At 37.1% G+C, this 25,989-nt stretch overlaps 1 protein-coding gene across 1 annotated transcript in view; it reads right to left on the bottom strand.

The window, feature by feature from the left end:
• The window catches only part of LOC127436602 (collagen alpha-1(VII) chain-like), a 52,533-nt gene that overhangs the window by 3,452 nt on the left and 23,092 nt on the right, over nucleotides 1-25,989 (bottom strand). Inside the window, exons 22-74 of the mRNA XM_051690860.1 lie at nucleotides 25,690-25,813; nucleotides 25,424-25,567; nucleotides 24,806-24,993; nucleotides 24,637-24,714; nucleotides 24,506-24,523; nucleotides 23,793-23,819; nucleotides 23,275-23,343; nucleotides 22,612-22,692; nucleotides 20,722-20,748; nucleotides 20,381-20,425; nucleotides 19,993-20,061; nucleotides 19,768-19,863; nucleotides 19,370-19,396; nucleotides 19,231-19,284; nucleotides 18,923-18,994; nucleotides 18,521-18,580; nucleotides 18,346-18,372; nucleotides 17,915-17,959; nucleotides 17,713-17,748; nucleotides 16,991-17,035; nucleotides 16,158-16,193; nucleotides 15,436-15,471; nucleotides 14,258-14,290; nucleotides 12,598-12,669; nucleotides 12,432-12,491; nucleotides 12,148-12,183; nucleotides 11,804-11,884; nucleotides 11,577-11,612; nucleotides 10,810-10,854; nucleotides 10,570-10,641; nucleotides 10,378-10,413; nucleotides 10,093-10,122; nucleotides 9,769-9,810; nucleotides 9,610-9,672; nucleotides 9,480-9,518; nucleotides 9,133-9,192; nucleotides 6,058-6,090; nucleotides 5,625-5,690; nucleotides 5,402-5,446; nucleotides 5,283-5,318; nucleotides 5,168-5,194; nucleotides 4,970-5,038; nucleotides 4,800-4,862; nucleotides 4,545-4,562; nucleotides 4,421-4,456; nucleotides 4,276-4,314; nucleotides 4,150-4,185; nucleotides 2,854-2,988; nucleotides 2,564-2,665; nucleotides 2,023-2,205; nucleotides 1,647-1,754; nucleotides 1,178-1,222; nucleotides 70-144 (exon numbers count right to left, since the gene is read on the bottom strand). Of these exons, the coding sequence (XP_051546820.1) occupies nucleotides 70-144; nucleotides 1,178-1,222; nucleotides 1,647-1,754; nucleotides 2,023-2,205; nucleotides 2,564-2,665; nucleotides 2,854-2,988; nucleotides 4,150-4,185; nucleotides 4,276-4,314; nucleotides 4,421-4,456; nucleotides 4,545-4,562; nucleotides 4,800-4,862; nucleotides 4,970-5,038; nucleotides 5,168-5,194; nucleotides 5,283-5,318; nucleotides 5,402-5,446; nucleotides 5,625-5,690; nucleotides 6,058-6,090; nucleotides 9,133-9,192; nucleotides 9,480-9,518; nucleotides 9,610-9,672; nucleotides 9,769-9,810; nucleotides 10,093-10,122; nucleotides 10,378-10,413; nucleotides 10,570-10,641; nucleotides 10,810-10,854; nucleotides 11,577-11,612; nucleotides 11,804-11,884; nucleotides 12,148-12,183; nucleotides 12,432-12,491; nucleotides 12,598-12,669; nucleotides 14,258-14,290; nucleotides 15,436-15,471; nucleotides 16,158-16,193; nucleotides 16,991-17,035; nucleotides 17,713-17,748; nucleotides 17,915-17,959; nucleotides 18,346-18,372; nucleotides 18,521-18,580; nucleotides 18,923-18,994; nucleotides 19,231-19,284; nucleotides 19,370-19,396; nucleotides 19,768-19,863; nucleotides 19,993-20,061; nucleotides 20,381-20,425; nucleotides 20,722-20,748; nucleotides 22,612-22,692; nucleotides 23,275-23,343; nucleotides 23,793-23,819; nucleotides 24,506-24,523; nucleotides 24,637-24,714; nucleotides 24,806-24,993; nucleotides 25,424-25,567; nucleotides 25,690-25,813 (3,225 nt within the window). The remainder of the gene's footprint in view (nucleotides 1-69; nucleotides 145-1,177; nucleotides 1,223-1,646; nucleotides 1,755-2,022; nucleotides 2,206-2,563; nucleotides 2,666-2,853; nucleotides 2,989-4,149; nucleotides 4,186-4,275; nucleotides 4,315-4,420; nucleotides 4,457-4,544; nucleotides 4,563-4,799; nucleotides 4,863-4,969; nucleotides 5,039-5,167; nucleotides 5,195-5,282; nucleotides 5,319-5,401; nucleotides 5,447-5,624; nucleotides 5,691-6,057; nucleotides 6,091-9,132; nucleotides 9,193-9,479; nucleotides 9,519-9,609; nucleotides 9,673-9,768; nucleotides 9,811-10,092; nucleotides 10,123-10,377; nucleotides 10,414-10,569; nucleotides 10,642-10,809; nucleotides 10,855-11,576; nucleotides 11,613-11,803; nucleotides 11,885-12,147; nucleotides 12,184-12,431; nucleotides 12,492-12,597; nucleotides 12,670-14,257; nucleotides 14,291-15,435; nucleotides 15,472-16,157; nucleotides 16,194-16,990; nucleotides 17,036-17,712; nucleotides 17,749-17,914; nucleotides 17,960-18,345; nucleotides 18,373-18,520; nucleotides 18,581-18,922; nucleotides 18,995-19,230; nucleotides 19,285-19,369; nucleotides 19,397-19,767; nucleotides 19,864-19,992; nucleotides 20,062-20,380; nucleotides 20,426-20,721; nucleotides 20,749-22,611; nucleotides 22,693-23,274; nucleotides 23,344-23,792; nucleotides 23,820-24,505; nucleotides 24,524-24,636; nucleotides 24,715-24,805; nucleotides 24,994-25,423; nucleotides 25,568-25,689; nucleotides 25,814-25,989) is intronic.

Here is a 25,989-nt window from a genome sequence, read left to right as displayed (position 1 = left end):
TGTCTGCCTTCATTAAGGGCTCTTAAATTAGATTCTAGATCATATCAATGACTTAGGCCCCAACACTACCTCATATTCATAGCTGTATACTTCATCATTATATGATGTTTCCTCAACATCCTCTTCTATGTTGTCTTGGTCTTCCTGTAATTTACAGTAATAAGAGAACATTTATTTCTGTATTTAAAAGATGGGAAAAGAAAGAGCAGATATACAAAATGCAAAAACATTTGTTTTGACACTAATGTTCAAAATTGGTTAACAAACACACACAACTGTCAGTGAGAATAGAATAGAAATAAACAACAATACTGATAATCATGCATTCTGATGAAGTAGTTAAGTGGTTTTATCACATTAATGGCATTAGTAATGACTGTAATTAATGAAGTTAGTAAAAGATTAGTTACATTGATTATGCAAATGATGAGTGAAAAAAGGACCACTAGAGGCACAGAAACACAGATGTATTAAAAGTCTGATTTAAATGTATTTTAAAATAATTTATGTATGTTTATAATTCACTTAGAGTTTATGGATTATTAATTAAATGTTCAAGCATATTTAGACAGATATTCATCAGAATAATTTGGGGTTTTTTTCTCTCCCCAATTTGGAATGCCCAATTCCCAATGTGCTCTAAGTCCTCATGGTGGTGTAGTGACGCCTCAATCCGGGTGGCGGAGGACGAATCTCAGTTGCCTTCACATCTGAGACCGTCAATCCACGCATCTTATCGCGTGGCTTGTTGAGCGCGTTACCGCGGAGACATAGCGCGTGTGGAGGCTTCACGCTATTCTCTGTGGCATCCACGCACAACTCACCACATGCCCCACTGAGAGCGAGAACCACATTATAGCGACCACGAGGAGGTTACCACATGTGACTCTACCCTCCCTAGCAACCGGGCCAATTTGGTTGCTTAGGAGACCTGGGTGGAGTCACTCAGCACGTCCTGGATTTGAACTCGCGACTCCAGGGGTGGTAGTCAGCATCTTTACTCGCTGAGCTACCCAGGCCTCCAATCATCAGAATACTTAAGTAATAATAAAAGAGAAGCTTGATGTAATACAGTATGATAATGAGAACTAATCAGCATTATTTAATCATTGTTAGGCTCTCTTGGTTTTGAATGATGTATGAATGTCAGGTTATGTGTGATGTTTAAAACATTTACCAAACGCTTCCTTTGCCGTTTTTGACGTCCTTTATTTCCTTTGCCCTGGTTGAGAGTTTAGCAGTTGAGAATCAACATAATTTATGAGAAGGTTTTTAATAACAATCATCAGAAATGTTTAAAGACATTTAGGAGGTTAATTTAATGGCATTTAAATCAATTGAATAAGTTAGGTGTATATTTTACAGAATGCACAGATCATCATGAATTGATTAATGTCTCAGTTGTCATGTTTAGTTCTAATTATGCATGGTTAGGTTTTTTTAAAAAGCAACTAGTAGGTTCAAATAGTTGATTAAATTATGATTCTCTCGCCAGCCTAAAGATATTTGTCTGCTTAAAAACCTGTTAATGGCTAATTTCACTTTTTATGAAATCATGTTCTGTTAATTTATAGAAAACACAGATTAAAAGAACTGATACATTACTAAAGTTTGGTTGTTATACAATAGCTAAATCACTCGGATACCTTTCCCCTTTCTCTGCTTTTCTTCTTCTCTCCAGATGTTTTCTTCCCTGTATCCTCATGACTGTGTAAAACTGTTTCCATACCTACCTCTGCCTTTCCGGAACCCAGCTGTCAGAAAACATCGTTTTAATAATGTAAGCTTGTTTTAAAAGTAGCAAATGAATGGCAATTTTAAAATCAGACATGCCAAATAAAATGTCAGCTAAAAACATAAATTCTGACATTTTAAAAATAGCAAATTGGATTGATGAGTAGTGATTAAATGTAAATGAGTTGCAGCATTTGAATGGAGAGATTGAATTATGTCTACTGTATATAAATCGCAATAACATTCCTCACTCAAATGAGCTTCAATAAAAAGTATCACTAAGCCTACCCTTTCAGAGGAAGTGTTGGTTTGAGTAAATTTGGAGGGTGTTACATCACTGAAGTTGGTCTTCACAGGTGTCTTTTCCTCGTCCTCTGCCAGCTTGCCCTTTGTTTTGCTCTGGTCATCCTTACTGTGGTTGTTAGAGATGCTCCAAAGAATAGGATCCACCTCTGTTTCTCCCACTGACTCCTTAAAAAACAAGACAAGTCATTGAAATTGGCTGTGTAACCAACAGCGCAGCCATCAAAAACAACTGTATTGCTTCCATTAAATGTACTGTAGATAAACTTGAAATAAATGTCTTTTTACTTCTCATTTCAAAAACAACACTATATCAGACCAAATCAATCAAGTACCACCTGAAAAACCACATAAGATGTGCTAACTTTAGCTTAGAATGGCTTGCATAGGATCGATATAATAAAAGCCTAAAGCGTACTATGAATAATGGTGCTGCAAATATTGAAACAGCCTCACTGTTTCAGTATTTGCAGCACCATTATTCATATTACGCTTTAGGCTTTTATTATATTGAATGTTTGCTTACAGGACTTGGTTCAGGCATCTTTCCATCTTCCAGATCAGACTCTTCCTCAATCAAATCCACATCAGGTGGTGAATCAGGGGGTTGACTGTACTTTTCTGAGCTCTTGGGATTAGGGAGAGCTTTAATGACTCAAGCAGGCTTAATAAACAAATAACAATATTGCTAAAGGTAGGTATCTCAGCGTGGTAAACCATAAATCTATCTGACTAGCAATCAGAGACCTTGCAGGGTTTGTTATGTAGTAATTAGCAGCTAGTTAGAGATTTCTTTAAGTTCAGGAGGTTACTCACAGTGTATTCAGTGATGATGTTGGAGTCAGGCTCATGTCTCTCCTCTTTGACTCTTCTGTTGGTGGTGATGTCATGAAGAAGCTCTTCCATACCATCCTGAAGTAGCCTGTCAGTGAAGGCCTTAAGCAGCGAGAGCTGGGAAATGTATTTATATATATATATATATATATATATATGTCTTATTGTTGTGCGATAACAATGTAATACAAAGTTATTAGAATTTGGATATGTCTGAAAGAATATTCAGGTATATATATCTGACAACAAAAAATGAAGGTGAAGTGTGTTTTACAAAATGAAAGGGATAGTTCACCCAAAAAAACAAAAAACAAAAAACAAAAAACAAATCTCAAATCATTTACTCATCCTCATGCCATCCCAGGGGTGTATGAAATTATTTCTTCTGCAGAACATATATGAAGATTTTTGGAAGAATATTTCAGCTCTGTATGTCCACACAATTAAAGTGAATGTGTACCAAAATTCTGAAGCTCCAAAATGCACATAAAGGCAGCATATAAGTAATTCATAAGACTTCATTGGTTAAATCTATAAAAACAATATTTAAGTCTTTTTTTTTTTTTTACTGCAAATTATCCTCCCTGCCCAGTAGGTGTTGATATGCACAAAGAATGTGAATCACCAAAAACAATGCAAGAAGAATATGAAAGTGAAGACTGATAGTAAAAAAGGACTCAAATATTGACCTCACCCACACCTATCATTTCACTTCAGAAGATGTGGATTTAACCACTGGAGTCTTATGGATTACTTTATGCTGCCTTTAGGTGCTTTTGGAGCTTCAATATGTTGGTACCCATTCACTTGCATTGTGAGGACCTACACAGCTCAGATCTTCTTAAAATCTTCATTTGTGTTCTGCAGAAGAAAGAAAGTCATACACATCTGGAATGGCATGAGAGTGAGTAAATGACAATTCCTTTAAAATGCTTATTCCTATACCAGCTTAAAATGCAGATACAACTACAAGTTGTTGATTTCCACCAAAATTGTAAACATTGCTCTATTTAAGCAACGAACATACAGTAGCAACATTGGCTAAATCAATTATGTGATTTTGGAGGTGGGACAACCTGTTTATTGACTAATGTAAGGCAGAGTGTTCTGGAAACTTATTTGAACACATTATTCAAAAAATATTGGGTGTTTGGTGACGCTAGTGCCAAGAAATTACACACTTCACCTTCACAAAAAAAAAAAAAAAAATTATATATTGTCACTTTTTGTTGACAAGCAGTTTAAAAAACAACAATGGTTCGGTTTGACCACACTTACTTTAATACCATATGATTCAAACAAGGCTTCAATGTCCTGAAATAGAATATAAAATTATGTTTACATCACATAAAATCAGTTTTTATTGAGTTAAATATGTATTAGGCATTGAGTAACAATGAAGACCTTCATTTCAACAGCTCTCCCAGGTGGGCCAGTGTCACCCTGTTAAATAATACAATTCCAACTCTCATTGTTTCTGCAAACATGAAAATAACTTCTGAAAATAACTTGTGTACTCAAGAGATAGAAAGCTAGAAAGCTATAATACCTTCTCTCCTTGTAAACCCATCTCTCCTTTATCTCCCTGCCAACCAAAGAAGAAAAACTTAGCCAACAGCTATCTCTTTTTGAATGTAATTTATTTAGTGGATGGTTGGCAATTAATATCTTACCTTCATTCCAGGAGGACCCTTTACATACATGAACACAGACAGACACATACACGCACACATAAGAGTTGAAAGTCAATGCATTACAAATGCATGATGGTCTAACTCAAACTTATAATGATCAAAATGCTCATGAATCCTTCACAGACTTTCAATCCAAATGTCTAAATTTTGGTCTGCAGTCACATATTTATGTGAATTATGTGCTGATTGTCTAAAAGTAGCTCCTAATGGCAATCCTCTGTGTGAGGCACTCACCGTCACTCCAGGGGGTCCCATTGGTATGGGAAATGCCTTTTTTATGTCCTCCATTGACATACCCTGAGAATAAATACAAATAAAATTAACCAAGGGTCAAGAGGCTGACTAAACAAGTATGCAAAGAAGAGAGTTTGTTTTGGTGCAAGCTCAAACAAAAAAACTTGTACCTCTTGAAGAACAATGGGTGGACCTGGCAAGCCTGGAGATCCTGGCTCTCCTTTTTTACCTTCGCTTCCCTAAAGAAGTTAGAATTACAGAAACACACCACATAAACACATAATGGATATATAAACTAACCATTTAACTACTGAACTCTAACCACAATAACACTAGAGCAATATGTGTACGATTTTAGAATGTCTTACATTAACACCAGTTTCACCCTTTTCACCCTATGCATTAAAAGAGAAAGAGATGTCAGCTAAACACTACATCATTTTAGTTATGGAATAGTAGTTAATATCTGTCGTGGTGTCCAACCTTCGCCCCTTCATCTCCCTTGTGTCCACGTTCACCCTGCAGCAAACACAAACAGAGGGGTTCAGCTTTTAGAGAGGTTTGAGAGCGTTTAGAGGTACACAATAAGGTAATAAACGTACATCTTTTCCAGCCATCCCACGCTTCCCATCAACACCAGGCTTCCCCTACAGGAAGGAGAAATGGAAAGGGAAGGGAAAGGTAAAGAGGGAAGAGAAAGGGGAAGAGGAACGACAGAAGAGAATAATTGCTTTGTCAAAGAGAATTATTTAATTTTTTTCCTAATTTAAACCTGCTGTAACTTTTGCTCTACACATATAAATAGTGCAGAAGGACTTTACTCACAGGTGTTCCAGGTAAACCAGGCATACCAGTAATCCCAGCCCGTCCAGAATCTCCTTTCTCTCCTTTCTGTTGAATTAAACACTCTTACCGCACTTAAAGACTCAAAAGTACTATAGACACTCAAATTATGATAATAGGCTGTCCTATATAAACAAAAGATAAACTTTAGGAACCTTGGAGAAATCATAGATTGGATTATTTTACATATTTTAGCTAGATTCAGTATTTCAATTGACATTAACCAAAATGACAATCAAAAGGTTCCTACAGACTCATCAGAACACGTTGTGTATGATGCATTTAAATACAGCACCCCATTTGCACAACCTGTAATTCAGTTAATGTCATTAAAAGTTAAAATATGAATCACATGCTACAGCAAGACTGTCAAGCTCAAAAAAGAAGAAGAAATAAAAAGAAAAATATGACTCACTGGTCCTGGGTCTCCTTTCTGTCCTGGTTCACCCTGCATAAACACACTCAGTTACTTATAACCAGTCTGGCCATTCTCCGTTGACCTCTCTCATCAACAAGGCGTTTTCGTCCACAGAACTGCCGCTCACTGGTTGTTTTTTGTTTTTTGCACCATTCTCTATACACTCTAGAGACTGTTGCATGTGAAAATCCCAGGAGATCAGCAGTTACAGAAATACTCAAACCAGCCCATCTGGCACCAAAAATCATGCCACGGTCCAAATCACTGAGATCACATTTTTTCCCCATTCTGATGACTGATGTGAACATTAACTGAAGCTCCTGACCCGTATCTGCATGATTTTATGCACTGCACTGCTGCCACATGATTGTCTGATTAGATAATCACATGGATGATTGTTGGTACCAGACAGGCTGGTTTGAGTATTTCTGTAACTGCTGATCTTCTGGGATTTTCACACCCAACAGTCTCTAGAATTTACTCTGAATGGTTCCAAAAACAAAAAACATCCAGTGAGCAGCATTTCTGCGGATGAAAATGCCTTGTTGATGAGAGAGTCAACAGAGAATGGCCAGACTGGTTCGAATTGATAAAGTCTACGGTAACTTAGATAACCCCTCTGTACAATTGTGGTGAGAAGAATATAATCTCAGAATGCTATTTTGAGATGCGGTTTGGCGCTGTTTTGGCGGCACGAGGGGGACCTACACAAAATTAGGCAGATAGTTTTAATGTTGTGGCTGATCGGTGTATAATATATATATATATATATATAGTCATGGGAAAAAGAAAGTACACCCTCCTTGAATTCTATGGTTTTACGTATCAGGACATAATAAAAATCATCTGGTCCTTAGCAGGTCTTAAAATTAGGTAAATACAACCTCAGATGAACAACAACACATGACATATTACACCGTGTCATGATTTATTTAACAAAAATAAAGCCAAAATGGAGAAGCCATGTGTGAAAATCACCTTATGATTCAATAGCTTGTAGAATGACCTTTAGCAGCAATAACGTCAAGTAATCGTTTTCTGTATGACTTTCAGTCTCTCACATCATTGTGGAGGAATTTTGGCCCACTCTTCTTTACAACGTTGCTTCAGTTCATTGAGGTTTGTGGGCATTTGTTTATGCACAGCTCTCTTAAGGTCCTGCCATAGCATTTCAATCAGGTTGAAGTCTGGACTGGGCCATGCAGCTTGATTCTTTTATTTTTCAGACATTCAGGTGTGCTTGGGATTATTGTCCTGTTGCATTATCCAATTTCGACCAAGCTTTAGCTGTCGGACAGATGGCCTCACATTTGACTCTAGAATACTTTGGCAGACAGAGGAGTTCATGGTCGACTCAATGACTGCAAGGTGCCCAGGTCCTGTGGCTGCAAAACAAGCCCAAATCATCACCCCTCCACCACCGTACTTGACAGTGGATATGAGGTGTTTGTGCTGATATGCTGTGTTTGGTTTTCGCCAAACGTGGCGCTGTGCATTATGGCCAAACATCTCCACTTTGGTCTCGTCTGTCCAAAGGACATTGTTCCAGAAGTCTTGTGGTTTATTCAGATGCAACTTTGCAAACCTAAGCCGTGCTGCCATGTTCTTTTTAGAGAGAAAAGCCTTTCTCCTGGCAACCCTTCCAAACAAACCATACTTGTTCAGTCTTTTTGTAATTGTACTGTCATGAACTTTAACATTTAACATGCTAACTGAGGCCTGTAGAGTCTGAGATGTAACTCTTGGATTTTTTGCAGTTTCTCTGAGCATTGCACGGTCTGACCTTGGGGTGAATTTGCTGGGACGTCCACTCCTGGGAAGATTGGCAACTGTCTTGAATGTTTTCCACTTGTGAATAATCTTTCTCACTGTAGATTGATGGACTTTAAATTGTTTGGAAATGGCCTTATAACCCTTCCCAGATTGATGGGCAGCAACAATTGCTTCTCTAAGATCATTGCTGATGTCTTTCCTCCTTGGCATTGTGTTAACACACACCTAAATTCTCCAGACCAGCAAACTGCTAAAACTTCAGCCTTTATAGATGTGGTCACACTTGCTGATGATCAATTAATTAAGGGCATTTGATTAGCAGCACCTGGCTACTACTTAGCCTCTTAATTCCTATGGAAGCAGTAAGGGTGTACTTAGTTTTTCACACATGGTTTCTCCATTTTGGCTTTATTTTTGTTAAATAAATCATGACACGGTGTAATATGTCATGTGTTGTTGTTCATCTGAGGTTGTATTTACCTAATTTTAAGACCTGCTAAGGACCAGATAATTTTTATTATGTCCTGATACGTAAAACCATAGATTTCAAGGAGGGTGTACTTTCTTTTTCCCATGACTGTATATACAGTACTGTGCAAAAGTCTTAGGCACATAACATGTTTCACAAAAGCATTTGTCTTAAGATGGTTATTTATATCTTCAGTTTTAATGTGTCAATAGGAAATATAAATGTTAGACTCCCAAACATAACTTTTGCAAATAGAAAAGATTATAACAGAAGAACAGGGAGCCCTGCAACAGATGTCATTGCTCCCACAAAGCCCCCCAGTGAACATCGTGTCAGTCTGAGATTACAGAAGCAGTTGAGACAGCCTAAATAGATAGAAGAACTGTGGCGAATTCTCCAAGAAGCTTGGAACATCCTATCTGCCAACAACCAAGAAAAACTGTGTCCAGGTTTACCTTGGAGAATTGGTGCTATTTTAAAGGCAAAAGGTGGTCACACTGAAAATTTCTTTAGCTTTTTTATGTTTACTGGACTTTGTATGACATTAAGTGATAAATGAAAACTATTTATGTCATTATTTTTGAAGACATCCTCACTATGCATCATTTTTCACAAGTGCCTAAAACTTTCGCACAGTACTGTGTGTGTGTGTGTGTGTGTGTGTGTGTGTGTGTGTGTATATATATATATATATATATATATATATATATATATATATATATATATATATATATGCATAAAACATACATTAGAACATACATAGACAGGATATATATTAATTAGTTGGACAGAAGATTAAAACTGGCATTTGAAACAGTAAGTAGCCCAACCTTAGATCCAGGCCTTCCAGGTAGACCATCCAGACCATCTCTTCCAGTACCAGATCCAAACTATGAAAAGAAACTCATTGAGCTTGAGTTCACAGTATATTTTGCAAGACCTTCATTGCCCAGTAATCAAAAAGTAACAGTATCAGTCAAAAGTTTGGACACACTTAGTTAAATCTGTTTTACATGATTTTTATTTATGACATATCTTATAAAACTGAAGCATCCAGCTAGCTTAAATCATTGAGTAATATCAAATTCATACTCTCATAACCAGAGCATATTTGCTTAGTTAAGAACCATTAAAATTATCTAATAATTTGAAGGTGGACATGACTTTAGTGACTCACCAGTGAATTCCCTGGAGGTCCTGGTTTACCTTCAGGACCCTTAGGGAGAGTAAAGCCCAAGGTTATAATAACTCGTTTGGTTTTAAATCGGATTTAATAAGTCTACAGATGATATGACATTGTCACTCACAGGCGGCCCAGGAAGTCCTGTCTCCCCACGGAGTCCTGGGAGCCCCGGCATACCTGGTTCACCCTTTAAACACATCAAATATACAAATGAGTGAAGATTCTCACACTAAGGGAAAAAATCCAGAACTAAACCCCAGATTGTCTAATGGTCTTACTGTACCTTAACAGCCCTGGTGAGAATGGTGTTGTCTGACATGGTAAACTAAAAAGGAAGAATTATATGAATTTGCAGACATTGATTGTATGAATAAACCAGCAAAAACATGAAATAGTTAAACTATTGTCAAAGAAATGCACACACACAAAAAACAGTTTATTTTGAATATTAAACAGAATAAAGAACAACACAGGCTTGACAGCTGAAGTGACATGTGCTACAACAATCATTTCAATCAACTGACAGAAAATGACAAGCCTAACTAAATATTCATTTATGTTAAACAGCTTGATTACAATGCCCGTAAGGACAACAAAACTCACTCACTTGAGAGTCTGCCGGTGGCCCCGGCTTTCCCTGAAGAATGATAGATTTGAAAAATTATGAGTTTAGAATAAAAGATTAACACGGTGACTGCTCTTTAATTCAACATCTGAGCGCCCAGCCCCATTCACTCAAGCATTCAGCATAATGAGACAAACAGAGATCCTGTTATGAGATCAAAGAGCGTGACCAGTCAATAAAATATTCACTTCAAAATCTAGTAAAAAAGTAAAATCAACACCGTGTTCAGTAATACTGAAAATCCTTAATCATAACAGCAGCGCGTACCGGCTCGCCCTTCTCTCCTTTGTGCCCCTCTGGACCCTGAAAAATAAAAGTGAAAGACATTCAATATAAAACAGCACTGACTGTTCTGAGCTGTTAGAACATGGTTTCATAATGAGCAGTTTAGAGGAGTCTTATGATCAAAGATTATCTCTGTTAATATCGAACAGGTGGAAAATGAAGAAAGCTGCTAACCGGTAACCCTAATTTCCCGGGCTCCCCTTTTCCTCCAGGGTCACCTGGTCGTCCCGGCAGACCAAGCGGACCCTGACAGTGGAGAAAAGGAGAATTATGAGTGTTGCAGACATTATGCTATGAGCTACAAAAGGAACTGGTGTCTACAAGATGGTTTAAAAGGGAGACAAAGAAAGAAAGTTCTAGACACAAGTGGAAAATATGATTGACAGGTCTAATTTACTGTCTTAGAGACTTTACCTTGACACCTCTCTCCCCAGGCTCTCCTGGCAAACCAGACTCTCCCTATAACAAAAAAATAAATAAAATAAAATAAAACACACACACAATCAAGGGACCTCCCCCAATATAAAAATCTAGATTTTGTTGGTAACAATTCATAATAACCTTTTTTCTCTAACTTTAAAAACATTGTTAACTTATACAGTATAATGTTTAACAGTTCATTAATGTACCTCATTTAGAAATATACATATTTTTGTTTATTTTTAAAGAAAATCCTGTTTTTTTATGCAGTGTTGGGTGAAATCTGATTACAAAGTGATTAGTTACTGTAATCTAATTACATTTTACATTCTAGCAAACAGATTACATTTACTGACTTTCAGTTTTGTTACTTTAAAGTAAATTACTTCATTAACACATTTCCTAAATATTATTATTTACAGTATGTTGGTGCTGAGTGTACAACTTGATTGCAACAATGAACAAGGAGGAAGACATTATTAATTCTTTGAGCAAATACAAAAAAACCTCTGTGAAAAGTGTAAAGAAACTTAAAATTAAAGTAATTAGTAAAGTGATTACTTTTCAAAGAAGTAATCAGTAATCTATTACAATTACTATAGAAGTAATTAGTCATTTGTAGTAGATTACTTTTTAAGAAACATACCCATCACTAAACAGAGAAAAAAAATACATGTCTAAAAGAGTGATGGCTATGTGATTGGCTATGTGAGTGACTGTGTAAAGGTATGGATCTCTTTGTGCTTGGTGTTGATTCTCACCCTTGGTCCCACCTCCCCTTTCAAACCTGGCACACCCTGAAATCCATTAAGGCAGAGATTTCAATTAAATATGAATAAAGCATTAATTAAAAAGCAAACAATGGCTACATTATGACAAATAACCCGTCAAACCCTTTAGTATCCTTCAAGAAAGGATGCAAAACACACATACATTTAACGTTCACACACATATTGTATCAGTCACTCTGGGCTCTCGATTTACTTACATCTTTACCTATTAGTCCTGGAGATCCAGCATTGCCCGGGAAACCCACGTCCCCTTTCTCTCCTTTAGATCCATCATCGCCCTGGTCACAATTAAAAGTTTAATTATGAGACTGAACAAATAAATCTGTGTTTCAATCAGATTGTATCATTTATTCATTCTCTATGCCAAGATTAATGATTACTGTTCTGTCTCGTTGAAATTCATTGGGATATTTAAAATGCACGTTGAGAGATTGTATCTTTTATTCATTCTCTATGCCAAAGATTCACAGTCACTCTAGTGGTCTGATTGAACTTCATTGGTATTTTGCAGTGCAGAAGTTAGCAAAGTGAGTGAACTTACTTTAGGCCCTGGTTTCCCTGATAATCCAACATTACCCTGTTTATAAAAACAGATGAGACTGAATAAAAAGAAAGACTCAAATACTGATTCGCAACAGAAATCATGTGCTAACATGCTGTTTACACAAATTACTAGAGTAGGCAATTTCTCAGGAGAGTCTATGTTTTTGCTGTTTAGGCTGTTTTGCACAAGTTTCTTCACATTGATGGTTTTAGTACATCAAGTCATCCATCTTTGCCATGCTATTTGAGTTTGGATTCTCTAAAGCTCGTATAAGAACTCACTCTTTCTCCACTCTCTCCTTTGGGGCCAGGTTGACCAGGGATCCCAAATCCAGGGTTACCCTTCAAAAGTCCCCAAAACAGCAGATCAGTACATTCAGATTGGAAGCTATTTAGTGAATGCAATCATTTGAACTACCACATCTAAACGTACAAAACAAACACACACCTTTTCCCCTTTAGCTCCCTGGTCTCCTTTGATCCCTTGTGGTCCAGGTGGGCCAGCTGGTCCGATGTCACCCTTTATCCACACAGGGAAAAAACTAATATTAGATGACAATGAAATATTTCAGCTAATGAGCATTTGAAGTATGCATAAGAAACAATGCAATATGACAATCTTGGCCACACACCCAGACAGCTATTTTCTATCTACACTGCTAAAAACAATTTTCAGAACTAGAATTAATGCCCTATTTTTCACTTAAAAATACCTAAATATCCTTAAAACAATATCATTTACTACAGAAGCAAAATTGAGCAAGATATTAAGACTTGTTTTCATAGAAAATATCTTGAATTACAAGTTTATGTTTCTTACATCAAAGGTAAATTTATTTTACTTGTTAGCTTAAATATAACAAAATATAGTGAGGTTTATGCTTAAAATACTGGAAAACAAGACAGAGATACTGATTAAGATTTGTTTTTGTTTGCAAAGTAGCCAATAGATATGCAAGTAGCCTACGAGTCCTAGTGACTTGAATGAGAAAAGGCCGAAATCTCAGACACTGTTGGCTACATTTACATTTCAATAACTGGTTTCAAATTATGACCAGAAATGTTCCTTTAATTGAGCATCTTTAGCAGAACTCAGGGTATTTTATTATTTTTTTTGCAATAAAATAAAAAATATTTTGCCTTTACCAATAAAGTGTTTGGCTCATTTAACTCAAAGGCGGGACTTACTTTCCTACAGCTGGCATGTTGAGCATTGATATCTCTCCCATTCATTTTTCTACAAGTGGTCTGTCTCCTCCTCTTTATACTGTGTGTTTTGGTGAAGCTGCTTCAAGATGAATTTGGTTTATTTAGACTTGTCGCCTCAAAACATTAATGAACCCTCCAATCATAGATCTCACCCCTGCAGTGTTTTGAGACTTAAAACAAAACTTTGAAGTCTGCAAAACTGTCCTTCTTTTCTGGTGTGTTAATTGACAAGCAGACGTGCGGGAGTTTCTGGTTTCATATCCATGCTCATGGCAGTAATTAAACTTTTTTAAATTGTCCAAGTGCCAAATGCACTGCTTGTTTTTACCAATGCAGATGAGGAGAACCCAGGGGTAAAATAACTGTCAGACTTGATTCATGAGTTAACCCCCCCCCCCCTTAAAAACCCTCTAAACACTATGTGGGAGGAACCACCCAAAGATGACCTAGCTTCGGTGCAGACACTTGCTAACACATTAAGCCTGACACAGGGGTGGAGCCAGGAGTTTTTCACAGGGGTGGCCTGGCAGGGTCAGTAATCAGTCTGTAGTGGCACATAAATTTTCAGGCAGCATTTCCGTATCATAGGGGTGGGGTGGGGTGGGGGGGATATAGTGACACCTGGGACAGAGAGGTGCGGCGACCTTGGTGTGCATACATGTTAAGACTCCTGTGTGTTGCGGTTGTACAGAGACAGTTCCACCTCTAAAAACTAAATTGTTCCCAAGACAAAAAATGACCAAAGCGGCGGTTGCAAGCGGGGTGGCCAATGGGGTGGCCAGGCTTTGGTCCATGGTGGCCACGGCCATCCCTGGCCACCCCCTAGCTCCGCCACTGGACTGACATCCCTTTTTAAGGTCCTTTTCCTGAAGTTTGAAATTGATTCTTGAAAATCTTACCCTGGCGCCCTTTTTCCCCAGAGGACCAAGAATCTGTGAGATTTGAGGGGACATATTAGCAATAGTTTATTCTTAGCTGAAAATATAATGAGTTAGATGAGACATTGAAGCTTTAAAAGAATAGTTCACGCAAAAATTACAATTCTCTCAATATGCACTCACTCTCACGTCGTTTCCAAACCCATATAACTTTCTTTAAAACATACCCATAGTGACTCACTTTAATGCTTAATAAAGAACTCAAAAGTGTCATACAAGTATCTAAAGTGTCTACTGGTTTTTGCCACAGGACGTCATAAAAATTTTTCATGAGAAGCGCAAGAACTAATAAGAAAAGACTGTCATAGACGTAGTCACCAAATTGGATTTCAGCGTTGTTTATGGACTTTAATAATGACTGGATTTAGGGGCCTGGGTAGCTCAGTGAGTAAAGATGCTGACTACCACCCCTAGAGTCACGAGTTCGAATCCAGGTCGTGCTGAGGGACTCCAGCCAGGTCTCCTAAGCAACCAAATTGGCCCTGTTGCTAGGGAGGGTAGAGTCACATGGGGTAACCTCCTCATGGTCTCTATAAAGCGGTTCTCGCTCTCGGTGGAGCATGTGGTGGGTTGTGCGTGGATGCCGTGGAGAATAGCGTGAAGCCTCCACACGTGCTATGTCTCTGCGGTAACGCGCTCAACAAGCCACGTGATAAGATGCGCGGATTGACAGTCTCAGACGTGGAGGCAACTGAGATTTGTCCTCCGGATTGAGGTGAGTCAATACGCCACCACGAGGACTTAGAGTGCATTGGGAATTGGGCATTCCAAATTGCTGAGAAAAGAGGAGAAAAAATAAATAAATAATAATGACTGGATTTGATTTGAGAGTAAATAATGAGTTAAATTAAGGTCTGTTAATCACAAAAAATTATCATATGTATTCAGAAGACTTGGTATTTGACACACAAGTCGCATTAACTACTTTTATGACACGTTTGGGTTCTTTTTTTAAGCATTAAAATGAGTCACTATGTACTGCCATTGTATTTAGCCAACATTGCATTCATTAAATGATTTCCTTTAATGTTCCACGAAAGAAAGAAAGTCATATGGGTTAGGAACGACATGAGGGTGAGTGAATAATTACAGAATTAAATTTTTGGGTGAACTATTCCTTTAAGGGACATCTGTTTTACCCCTTTAGCTGGCTCGCCAGGAGCGCCACGCTGCCCCTGAAAATCAAGCACAGTCATGAATTGAGAATATGACTAACACATAATCACACTTCCGTTTTATGACACACTCCTATAAATATTGATATTCAATGAACATATATGCATTAATTTACTGTAGGCACACTATATGAATTCAAATAACTTTCTAAAGCCACTTAAACTTGCAGACACATATTTTCACTTTATGGCCAAATGTGTGTGGACACCTGAACACTGTGCTTACTAAATATTATATTTCAAAATCATGGGCATTAATATGGAGCTAGTCCTTCCTTTGCTGCTATAACAGCTTCCACTTTTGTGGGAAGGTTTTCCACTTGATGTTGGGGATTTGCTCAGTGAGGTCAAGCACTGATGTTGGCCTGGCATGCAGTTGGCTTTCCAATTCATCCCAAAGGTGTTCAGTGAGGTTCAAGTTGTTCAACACCACACTTTCTATAAAAAGTTATTCTATAACAGTGCCCCATTGAATGTTGCTGAGCTCTTTGGTATGCTCCATTCTACGTTCTATTGATAATGTTTCTCTAAGGAGATTGCTTAGCTGTATGTTTGCTTTTATGCACCTGTTGGTAATGAGTGTAACTTAAATAGCCTAACATATTAAGCAGGTGTCCACATAGTTTTGGCTATGCAGTGTATTAGAGATACTAGACTTGGTTAAATGAAATGGAGTTTAGATTCACCTCATCACCCTTTTGTCCAACAGCTCCAGGCAAACCCTAAAGTTTAAGAAAAAGAAAGTTAGCTTTCCCTCTAATCATGGCATGAACTAAGAAATTAGTATTCAACAAATATGAATGACCTTCAGTACTTTGAGTCAGATCTAGTCTAGGTGGGGTTCTCTTTTCCATTGGCTCAGAGAGCTGCGTTAGAGCTCCAAACCAAATGTTTTATCGTGTTTCTGAAGGGAACTGAGGATAATGAGGAGTCGAATCATTACAGATGTTTCCTTGATCTCTTCTCTGAAGGTTTAGGTTAAAACTTTGTGCATAAGTTTAATTTGAAAGTGACTGAAAGTCTGAAATGCCACACACGGACACAGTGGCAAAGTTGTGATGTGAAGGACAGATATTATCTTAAGAAACATAACAATTATTAGTCCAACTGTCCTCCCTTTTCTTTCTCTTGCTGTCTTTCTTTGAGCATTATTAGGTTAAAACTCAGCAGGTGTTTATCTATTTAATCAGGTCAATAATGTGGATCTGAAACTTTGATGTATAGGCTGGAGTCCATTACTGGCCAGAGAGCAGAGAGGAGGCGGTTTTCTCTTCCTTAATCGACTCCTTTAATTTCCCCAGGTGTCTACAGCTCACTCTTGACCTTAATATAACTTCAACAGCACCAGACAGAGTAGAAATGTTTGAGGAGCTGACAAACAAATAATGATTTGACTTTTTATATGTTAATGTCCTGATTTAACAGTGGTTATAAAATGTACAGGTTAAATTCATTAACTGGTTCACAGTCCTTATTTCTGTTTTTCAAGAACGAGGACAACCAGAAGATCTGGACTTACTGCAATTCCTGGAGGTCCGATTGGCCCAATCTCTCCTCGTTCACCCTGTCAAACAAATACAGTTGTATCGGGTTTAGGCTGAGGGACACAACATTTGTAGTTTATGCAACTGGGAAAAGGTGTCAAATAGATCCTCCAAAGCTAACTTTTTTTCCTGTGAAATACTTGATTCTGATTGGTCAATCATGGCATTGTGCAGTAAATAAATGTCTGTATATGACCTGATAATTGGTATAATTGGCTGTTTTCTAAGGTAACCAATTTACTACTTAACTTTTTCATGTCTCTAGCATTACTACATACTTTCTACTCACATTATAAAATAATTAAAACTCAAATCAATATTTCACATCAATTTATTTATTTATTTGACAAGTCGCCGAGTAATAAGTGGGATGGCGTACAGTCAATCAGTCATCATCGCACATTAAACACATTCTGAGTGATACAAGTCCTAATAACAGTGTCGTTTGCACAGTGTTTCAATAAGGAAACAGAATTCTGACCACATTCTTTACATGAGACCGATGATCTGAACTGATGTACCCTAAAAAATTTTAACGTGATGAAAATGCAAGTAGTATGTATTATGAATCAGGTAATTAAATATCAGCATTAGACAAAAGCATTGACTTGAGGTGATTGATTTTTTTTTTCAATGTTCTGCATCTTGTAGAGACGGAGGAAAGCCATGTGCTTTGCTAAATGTAATAAAATCATACCTTGTCACCTTGATCACCTTTTAGTCCCCTTTTGCCCTAAATACAGACAATACACACCAGTGAAACACCTCAGCCATTGTGAAGCATTTAACATTAAGGAAACAAAATTGCATTTCTTAGTCAATGGCAGAAATCAGTCTGTGACGCCCGTGGATATAATAGTTCAAATTAATCACTTTGAAACGGTCATAGTCCAACGTACCCGAGGGCCTATGATTCCCTGGACTCCTTGAAGACCTGAATCGCCCTGTGAAAGAATGAATATACACATTATTTCTGTCACTCTGATGCATTGTTTTTTTGTTTTTTTTTTACAACACTCCAAAAAAAAAAAAAAAAAAAAACACAATAAGATTTTTGTTTTACAGTAAATATCTAACCATCCTTGAGAAGCAAAACTGCATAAGAAATTTTCAGAGAGTATATTTTAAATTCAGTTTATCTTTCTTACCACATTGGCAATTTTTTTTTTTTTTTTTTAAACCTATCAAAATTTTGTGAGGGGAAAAACTATTTGCCATTTTATGTATATATATATATATATATATATATATATATATATAATTTTTTTTTTTTTTCTCGATTTTGCTTCCCAAGTAAAAAGGATGATTAGAAAAAAAATTACACACTTACCTTTGGGCCTTGTAATCCATTATTACCCTGAAAAATAGTTCAGAACTGACTTAATAATAAACCCATTAGATTATTTGACAAACAGAACATTCACAGACTTAATGAAATGATAATATAAAATCAATGAGGCTAGATCTGAATCAAAATGTCATTTGTATTTATAAGAAACAGATACCTTTTCTCCAGCTGGCCCTGGTGGCCCTTGAACACCTTGAATTCCAATACCTTCCTCTCCCTTTATGCACAAAAAAAAAAAAAAAAAAAAAAATTCAATCACAGAACCAGCTGTTCTAATTTTAGCTTTATGCTCCAGGAAAATACAGACAAAGCCTGTAGTCTTGACAGTGGAAGGACATTTTTTTACAGCACTCACTGTAACAATAGGACTTTCCACACAGATGAGCAAAGAGATTTCATTTAGGCTTTTTTTTTTTTTTTACTTTCTTACAATAGAAAAAAAAAAAAAAAAAAAAAAAGCTTTCATACCACTGCTGAAGGTACAATAACAAATGAAACAGTTCAGTTCAGAATATGTCTCCTAAATAATGATACATGTATATCCCTCACCCTTACCTACCTTGTCCCCCTTCTGACCAGGCAGTCCTGGGATCCCATCTACTCCCACAAGCCCTGGCAAACCTGCCAGACCCTAATGACACACAACCACAAGACACAGTAAGACTGTTATTAATGTTATTGCAGAGAATGATTACAACTACAACATATCAGGTAAATTATTATATGAGGAAATTCAAAGTACAGTAGTTGGGAAAGTCAATGTCAAAGTGAACTTGAAGAGAGTAATTTATGAAAGTATATACCGTAAATAAGATTATAACTGTTATTATTATGAGGGAGTATTGATGTAATACAGCAAGTACTAACATTATTCCCCTGCTCCCCTTTTTCTCCTTTGGGACCTGGTTTCCCACGTGGACCCTGAGGCATTTATAATGAAACACTGATTATATATTTTTCAGGTATATTTTATAGTAAGGTGTTACTTGCACGACAGAAAACTTACTTTAAGACCAGGTTCTCCAGGCTCACTCTGAAAGAAAGTACAATTGGAAAAACAGGCTGAAAGGTATGTTGGATCGGGTAACAATTAACAGTGTTAATGTCACACATATTACATGTAATTATAATGAATTAATAGCAACAACACTAAAAATGTGTAATTACAAAGTACTTATGTAATTACACTATAACAACACTGAACTATATGGAGTGACCTTGGATTGTAACTGTGAGCTGTGCAATGAAGCCACAGCTAATCTACAAATAAAAACCTTCTGCAGCTCTGTAGGTCATGCTAAACAAATTTTAATGTGTTTACATTTTTTGAATTTTTTTTTCTCTTGTCTATCCAGATTCAAGGCTAATGTATCTGTGCATACCCATGCTATTTTTCATACTAACCTTGACAGAGAGACCAGGAGACCCTTGAGGTCCAGGCTGACCAGGCAGCCCTGGAGGGCCTGATACCCCTGGGACACCTGGAGCACCTGGGTGGCCCTTTTATCCATGAAAAAACATGAAACCGCATGAAAACTGTCAAGCTTTCAAAATCTGAAGAGAATTACTAAATATTATGGAAATCAAATGCTTAAGATTAAAGATAATTGCTATAATATAAGCACTTACAGAGGAGCCGGGTTCTCCTTTACGCCCTGGAAGAACCTCCATGCCTCCCATTACATAGCCTGGCTCTCCCTGCAGGAAATCAAATCTTTATCTGCTACATATACTTGAACTCACTGAAGACCAGCATATATAGATAATTAACATGATACCTTAACTCCTTGATAAATTTATATGCTTAGTGGATAGATAGATAGATAGATAGAGAGAGAGAGAGAGAGAGAGAGAGAGAGAGAGAGAGAGAGAGAGAGAGAGAGAGAGAGAGAGAGAGAAAGTAGATTTTAATTTGTGTATAGTCCAAATTGATTTGAAAAGGGATTTCCTGCTTTATTGGCAAGCTAACGATGTATCAACAAGCTTAAGAAGAAGACATCTGAATAATTGAACTTACTCTCTCTCCTCTCTGCCCTTTTGGTCCAGTATTACCAGGAAGTCCCTTGGATTGTAGACCGTGAAAAAGAAATAGGGAGAAATAGAAAGAAAACAGACAATCAAACAATCTTGATACACAAACGTTCGTCAGACTCAATGAAGTCACAACTGTTCTTTAAAAACGTGAGATGTGATAAAAGGTTGTGAACCCCTAATCATTTCTCACTACTTTCTCTGTGACTCACTGAAGCATAATTACAGCTTTCCCCATTTAAGACATTAAGTAAACAGCTTAAATTAGTTTGAAATATCACGACCTACAGATTTTTTTATGTGGTGAGATGTAAAAGAGACACTTACCATATCACCAGGAGTTCCAGGTGACCCCTGAATCAAGATAAAAGATTAATTATGTGAAATAAAAACTATTCTTAAAGCACAATAATGTTTTCAATTAACCATTTGTTATATACTGTATTACTTTCATGCCTTAATTTTGCAGTCTGATCTCATGAAAATTACGTGATTGTGGCAACATTTGGCAAAACTAAATTAAAGGGATAGTTCACCCAAAAATGAAAATTCTCTTATTATTTACTCACCCTCATGATATCTCAGGTGTGTATGACTTTCTCAAACACATTTGAAGAAAAATTGAAAAATATCTTAGCTCAGTAGGTCCTTAAAATGCAAGTGCATTTCTCTTTTGAAGCTCCAAAAATAACACACAGTCAGCATAAATGTCATCCATATGACACAAGCTGTTAAATTAATGACTTCTAAAGCGACATGATTGTTTTTGGTGTGGAAAAAGATAAATATTTAATACTTTTTTTTAAACTCTAAATCATGCTTCTGTTCTGCACGCGTGACATAATTGCATTGGCATTTGAAACACATGAGAACTGAGGCAAGTGCATCACAGCCGGAAGAGCAGCGTTGTTTACAAATGAGAACGAAGAACACTGTACATTAGCTTTGTTGGTTTTGGTTTAGATCTGTTTTTATCCGTTTCTGTTCTCACAATGGTGTGTTTGTGTGCTTTTCCTGGATGTCTCAACCAAGTGGAGAACGTGAGATTATGTCAGTATCATGGCAACACGAATACGTCACACGAGAGACTGCTTGAACTCAGCGCTCTCGTTAAGCCTAACAGAAGTGGTGGTTTATAGTTAAAAAGTACTTAAATACTGATATTTTTTCGCACCAAAAGTGACTGTATCACTTTAGAAGACATTAATTTAACTGCTGGAGTCGTATCGATGATGTTTATGCTGACTGTCTGTGATTTTTGGAGCTTCAAAAGAGAAATCTCCATTCACATGCATTTTAAAGACCTACTGAGCTAAGATATTTTTCTGTTTTTCTTCAAATGTGTTCTGGTGAAGAAATAAAGTCATACACACATGAGATATCATGAGGGTGAGTAAATAATGAGAGAATTTTAATTTTTGGGTGAACTATCCCTTTAAGTGCTTCATTACACGTTTCACTGCGGTTTCCCAGTGAAATGTCCAGTGAGGGGCGCCAAAAATCAGACGTAGTTTTAAAGGTAAATGTAAGATAGAGGTTTTAATGAGTAAAACGCACCTCCCTAACCCAAAGCTTTAACCAAAATCTAACCAATAGGGTCCTAAAAGCAATTTGGAGGTGAACAAAACAGACATCCTTCCCCTTAACCAACACCTGAACCTAAACGATAGTGTCCAAAAAGCAAATGAGCGGTAAACAAAACAGACATCCTTACTCTGAACCAACACCTAAACCTAACCGATAGTGTCCTAAAAGCAAATGCGACATGAAAGTCATTTTGTGTCACTTTCGTGTCAGCTTGCATGTTTGGCTCAAACCGCGTTCTTCTGAGTACCAAGGCTAACACTCTATGAGGTGAGCTAACGCGCAAGCTAATCACATTGGAAGAAGTGTGTATATGTAGGTGGGTATGTAATGCAAGTGTTAAAATGTATCATTTTTCAAACGATGTGTTAAACATCTTTTGATATCATAACATAGCAGTGTGTGAGCAATAGGGTGAAAATAAATGCTTAAGAAGTCATAATCAGCCATTGTACTCGTGATTTGTGTAAAAGTGAATAAAAAGCATCGTTTTTGTAGCGCTTATAGTGTTCATTTCACCAGGAAACTGCCACAAAACGTAGAATGCAGCATATAAAACTCAGTTTGCAAAAATGCAAGTTATAGTAACGGTCATTCTACGAGACTAGATTGTAATTTCGATTAATCTTTTACCCTTTGTCCAGGAGAACCAGGGGGTCCCGTTCTACCCGGACGTCCTGGTAATCCCGGGATGCCATCAGTTCCGGGAAGACCCTGATATTGGGTGCATAGTGGGAATGATGCAATCAACACACAAATATGACCACATACAATTCAATTTACACAAAAGGGCACAGAAATCATTTGATGTTTCTCAAATTTAACATCAGAACATGTTCAATGCACATTTAACTTTGAGATCAAATATAGATCAATATCTGTGGGTGCTACGCATTTCACAAAAATAAAACAAGGAAGCATCTATAACAATGCCTGTTCTTGCTAGCAAGGCCTGCCACATTCATTTGTTATTCAAGAAAGTCACTTTGATATGACAAGTGCTTTCATGTGTTTCCGTCGCAAAGAGATAACACACAGGAAGAAAAGTAAGAATAGCACCCTGCATGGAGACAGATCTGTGACATTAATAATTAGATTAAATCCTCTACTCAAACAATAAATTAATCTCAAAAACAATCCCATCTTTAACAGAATGGCTCAGTTTAAATTAACACTGCACTGCAGTAATTAGCATAAAAATGAACATGCAATTACTAAGAGAATGGGGGGAGTTATATTTATGTTTATATAAGATTGTGTAGAAGAACATCATGTGCTTCAGATATTAATACTTACCCTCTCACCTTTCTCCCCTTTGATCTTTATAGAGAATGAGTTATAATATCCTGGGCCTTGCTTTAAATGCTGTGTCAACAGAAACATATTAAAAACAAATACACTTCAAATTGGAGTGGTGATGCACAAAAAAATTAAGATAGAAATTAGAGTTTTACATTCTTTGAAGAAAACTTTATCATCTGCCAGGTGAAAACTGTACTTCTGATTGCTTAGTAAAGTAATAGCACACTTGTCCTCAATAAGACGCAAAATGTGAAGTATCATTCATATCCATTGTACAAATGGTGTGGGGCAAACTACATTCCAAAATGTAACAATAAGGGTTAGGATGTTGTTCACATCCCTAATTCTAAGTATGGCCAATAAGAATAGTGATGGTTCTCTAAGCAAACAGCACTAACAAAGACAAGACATGGCTGTCAGAGTTTAAAGAGCATTATGAGGTGAGTCAATGAGATCAGGGAGAAAGAAAGAAAGAAATAAAAATAAAGAACTGTCTGTGCTGTTTAACGTACCAGGCCGCCATGACCAAATCCATCACCCTGCGGTAGAGAAATATGGGCTTTAGTTATAATCATATCATCCATTTAATTCGGAAACTCAAGCTACATTTAAAAGTGTATTTATTTCAAGGCATGGAGAAAATATTAACACAAGTGACATAATAATACACAACATTTTCAAAGAACTAACATTTCTGAGCCATTTTTGCAGCCATTTTCTCACTAAAACCTATTGTATGTCTTCAGAAGACTTGGAATATGACACATAATTGCATGGACTACTTTTATGATACATTTTTGATACTTTTTTTTAAGCTTTAAAGTGTATCCCTAACAACTGAAACTGTATTAAAAAGACGATCTCAGACATGGAAGCAACTGGGATTCGTCCTCCGCCACCCGGACTGAGGCGAATCACTATGCGACCACGAGGACTTAAAAAGCACATTGGGAATTGGGCATTCCAAATTGAGAGAAAAAGAGGAAAAATCCACAAAAAAAAAAAAAATTTCCTTTTGTATTCTACATAAGAAGGAAAGTCATACAGGCTTTGAATGACATGAGGGTGAGTATATTATGAAAGAATTTTCATTTTCGGTTAAACTGTTCCTTTAAGTATCCAAATACTTTTTGGGGCCACTGTATATCATTTACATCATTACATTTACATATCATTATGCATTATGATGTCATTATAATATCATAATAATATTTAAGTAACTTACCTTCTCTCCTTTTTGACCCTGTGAAAAACAACAGATTAGGTTTCATATGAGGTTGAGGTTTCATATAAGACCTTGTTTAACTGCTACAAGCTTAAAAGTGATAATGAAGTGGACACTGAGGAAGCTGTTACCTTGCAGCTAAGCGGACAAGGCCCTTCAGGTTTAGAGAGAGCCTCTGGGTCACCCGTAGGTGTGTCCAGTTGAGAAGACTAGGACAAACATGCAGAAACATTGTCTCGGGTCTCGAGCATGTACTGTATAAATAATATCCATTATTCCACTGTGACATGCATGGCCCACCTCATCGTCTTGTTTGAACTCTGACTGTAAGGCTTCACTACAGATGCTGCTGATAAACTCTCTCTCGATGGACGGAAGATCGTCAAAGTCACTGGCGAAGAAGATGTTCTTGTAGGTGGTGGGGGAGGCGATCTTCCCAAGCTCCTCAATATCAGCGTGAGCAATTCCAATGGCCAGCACACTGACACCTACAAGTTTACCAGAATCGAATATCATCATTGAATTACCCTTATATAGAGTTGGTCAGTACACTGCAATAAAAATAATTTTCCTTATCAGTACATTTGTCTTGTTTTTCAGTCCAAATATCTAAACATCCTTTAAACAAGATAAACTTACTTCAAAAATTGTGTAAGACTGTGTTTTCAGAGAATAAATCTTGAATTGAGTTTATTTTTCATACTCCACTAGCAAATGGTTTTTATATATACAGTATATACGGTATACAGTATTTTTCAAGCTTACACATAACAATTAACGAGGATTACATGGAAAATGACACAACTGGCCTATGGGGTAACAAAAATAAACTTAATCCAAGATACATTTTTTGAAAACAAGTCTTTATTATCTGTAGTTTATTTTGGCTATTACTACACTGCAGTCAATAGGACTAACCCAGTGCATGGGCAATTCTGGAGGGCGGCTCTACATCATCCTGTGCCCTCCCATCTGTTAGCAGCACTAAGATGTGAGGAACTTCCTGTCTCATTCCTAGAGACTCCTGAAACAGCTCCCTGAGGACATAGCTGATCCCATGACCTACAGTACACACGTACACACACAAACACACATATTCACCAACAATCACCACATTATACACAAGCTAGAACTCCTTCTTCTACAATTTTGGATCTTAAATTTTTTTTTGTGTGTATGTGCACCTGTTTTTGTGTTCCCCCCTCCATAGTGGACCTCTCTGAGCGCTCTCAGAACTGAGTTCCGGTCTTTGTGAGCATTAAAGTTGAACTCAATCCTGGGCTGATCACTATAGTGAACCACTGCTATCTGAGCAAAGCAAAAACAGATTAATGGCATGGTTTAGCCCAAACCTGTAGCATTTGATGTTTGATCAAAGCACATCATTTTGTACTCATTATAAGACCACTGATCCAATAAGAGTTACTAAGACACAGAATGACTCTCAGTGAGGTGGAATGATTATTGATTATTGTAGCATGCCT

The sequence above is a fragment of the Myxocyprinus asiaticus genome, chromosome 47 (assembly GCF_019703515.2).
Source record: "Myxocyprinus asiaticus isolate MX2 ecotype Aquarium Trade chromosome 47, UBuf_Myxa_2, whole genome shotgun sequence".
In the NCBI taxonomy this organism is placed as follows: domain Eukaryota; kingdom Metazoa; phylum Chordata; class Actinopteri; order Cypriniformes; family Catostomidae; genus Myxocyprinus; species Myxocyprinus asiaticus.
The sequence above is the reverse complement of the archived record's forward strand: the minus strand, read 5'-3'. Positions and strand labels throughout refer to the sequence as shown.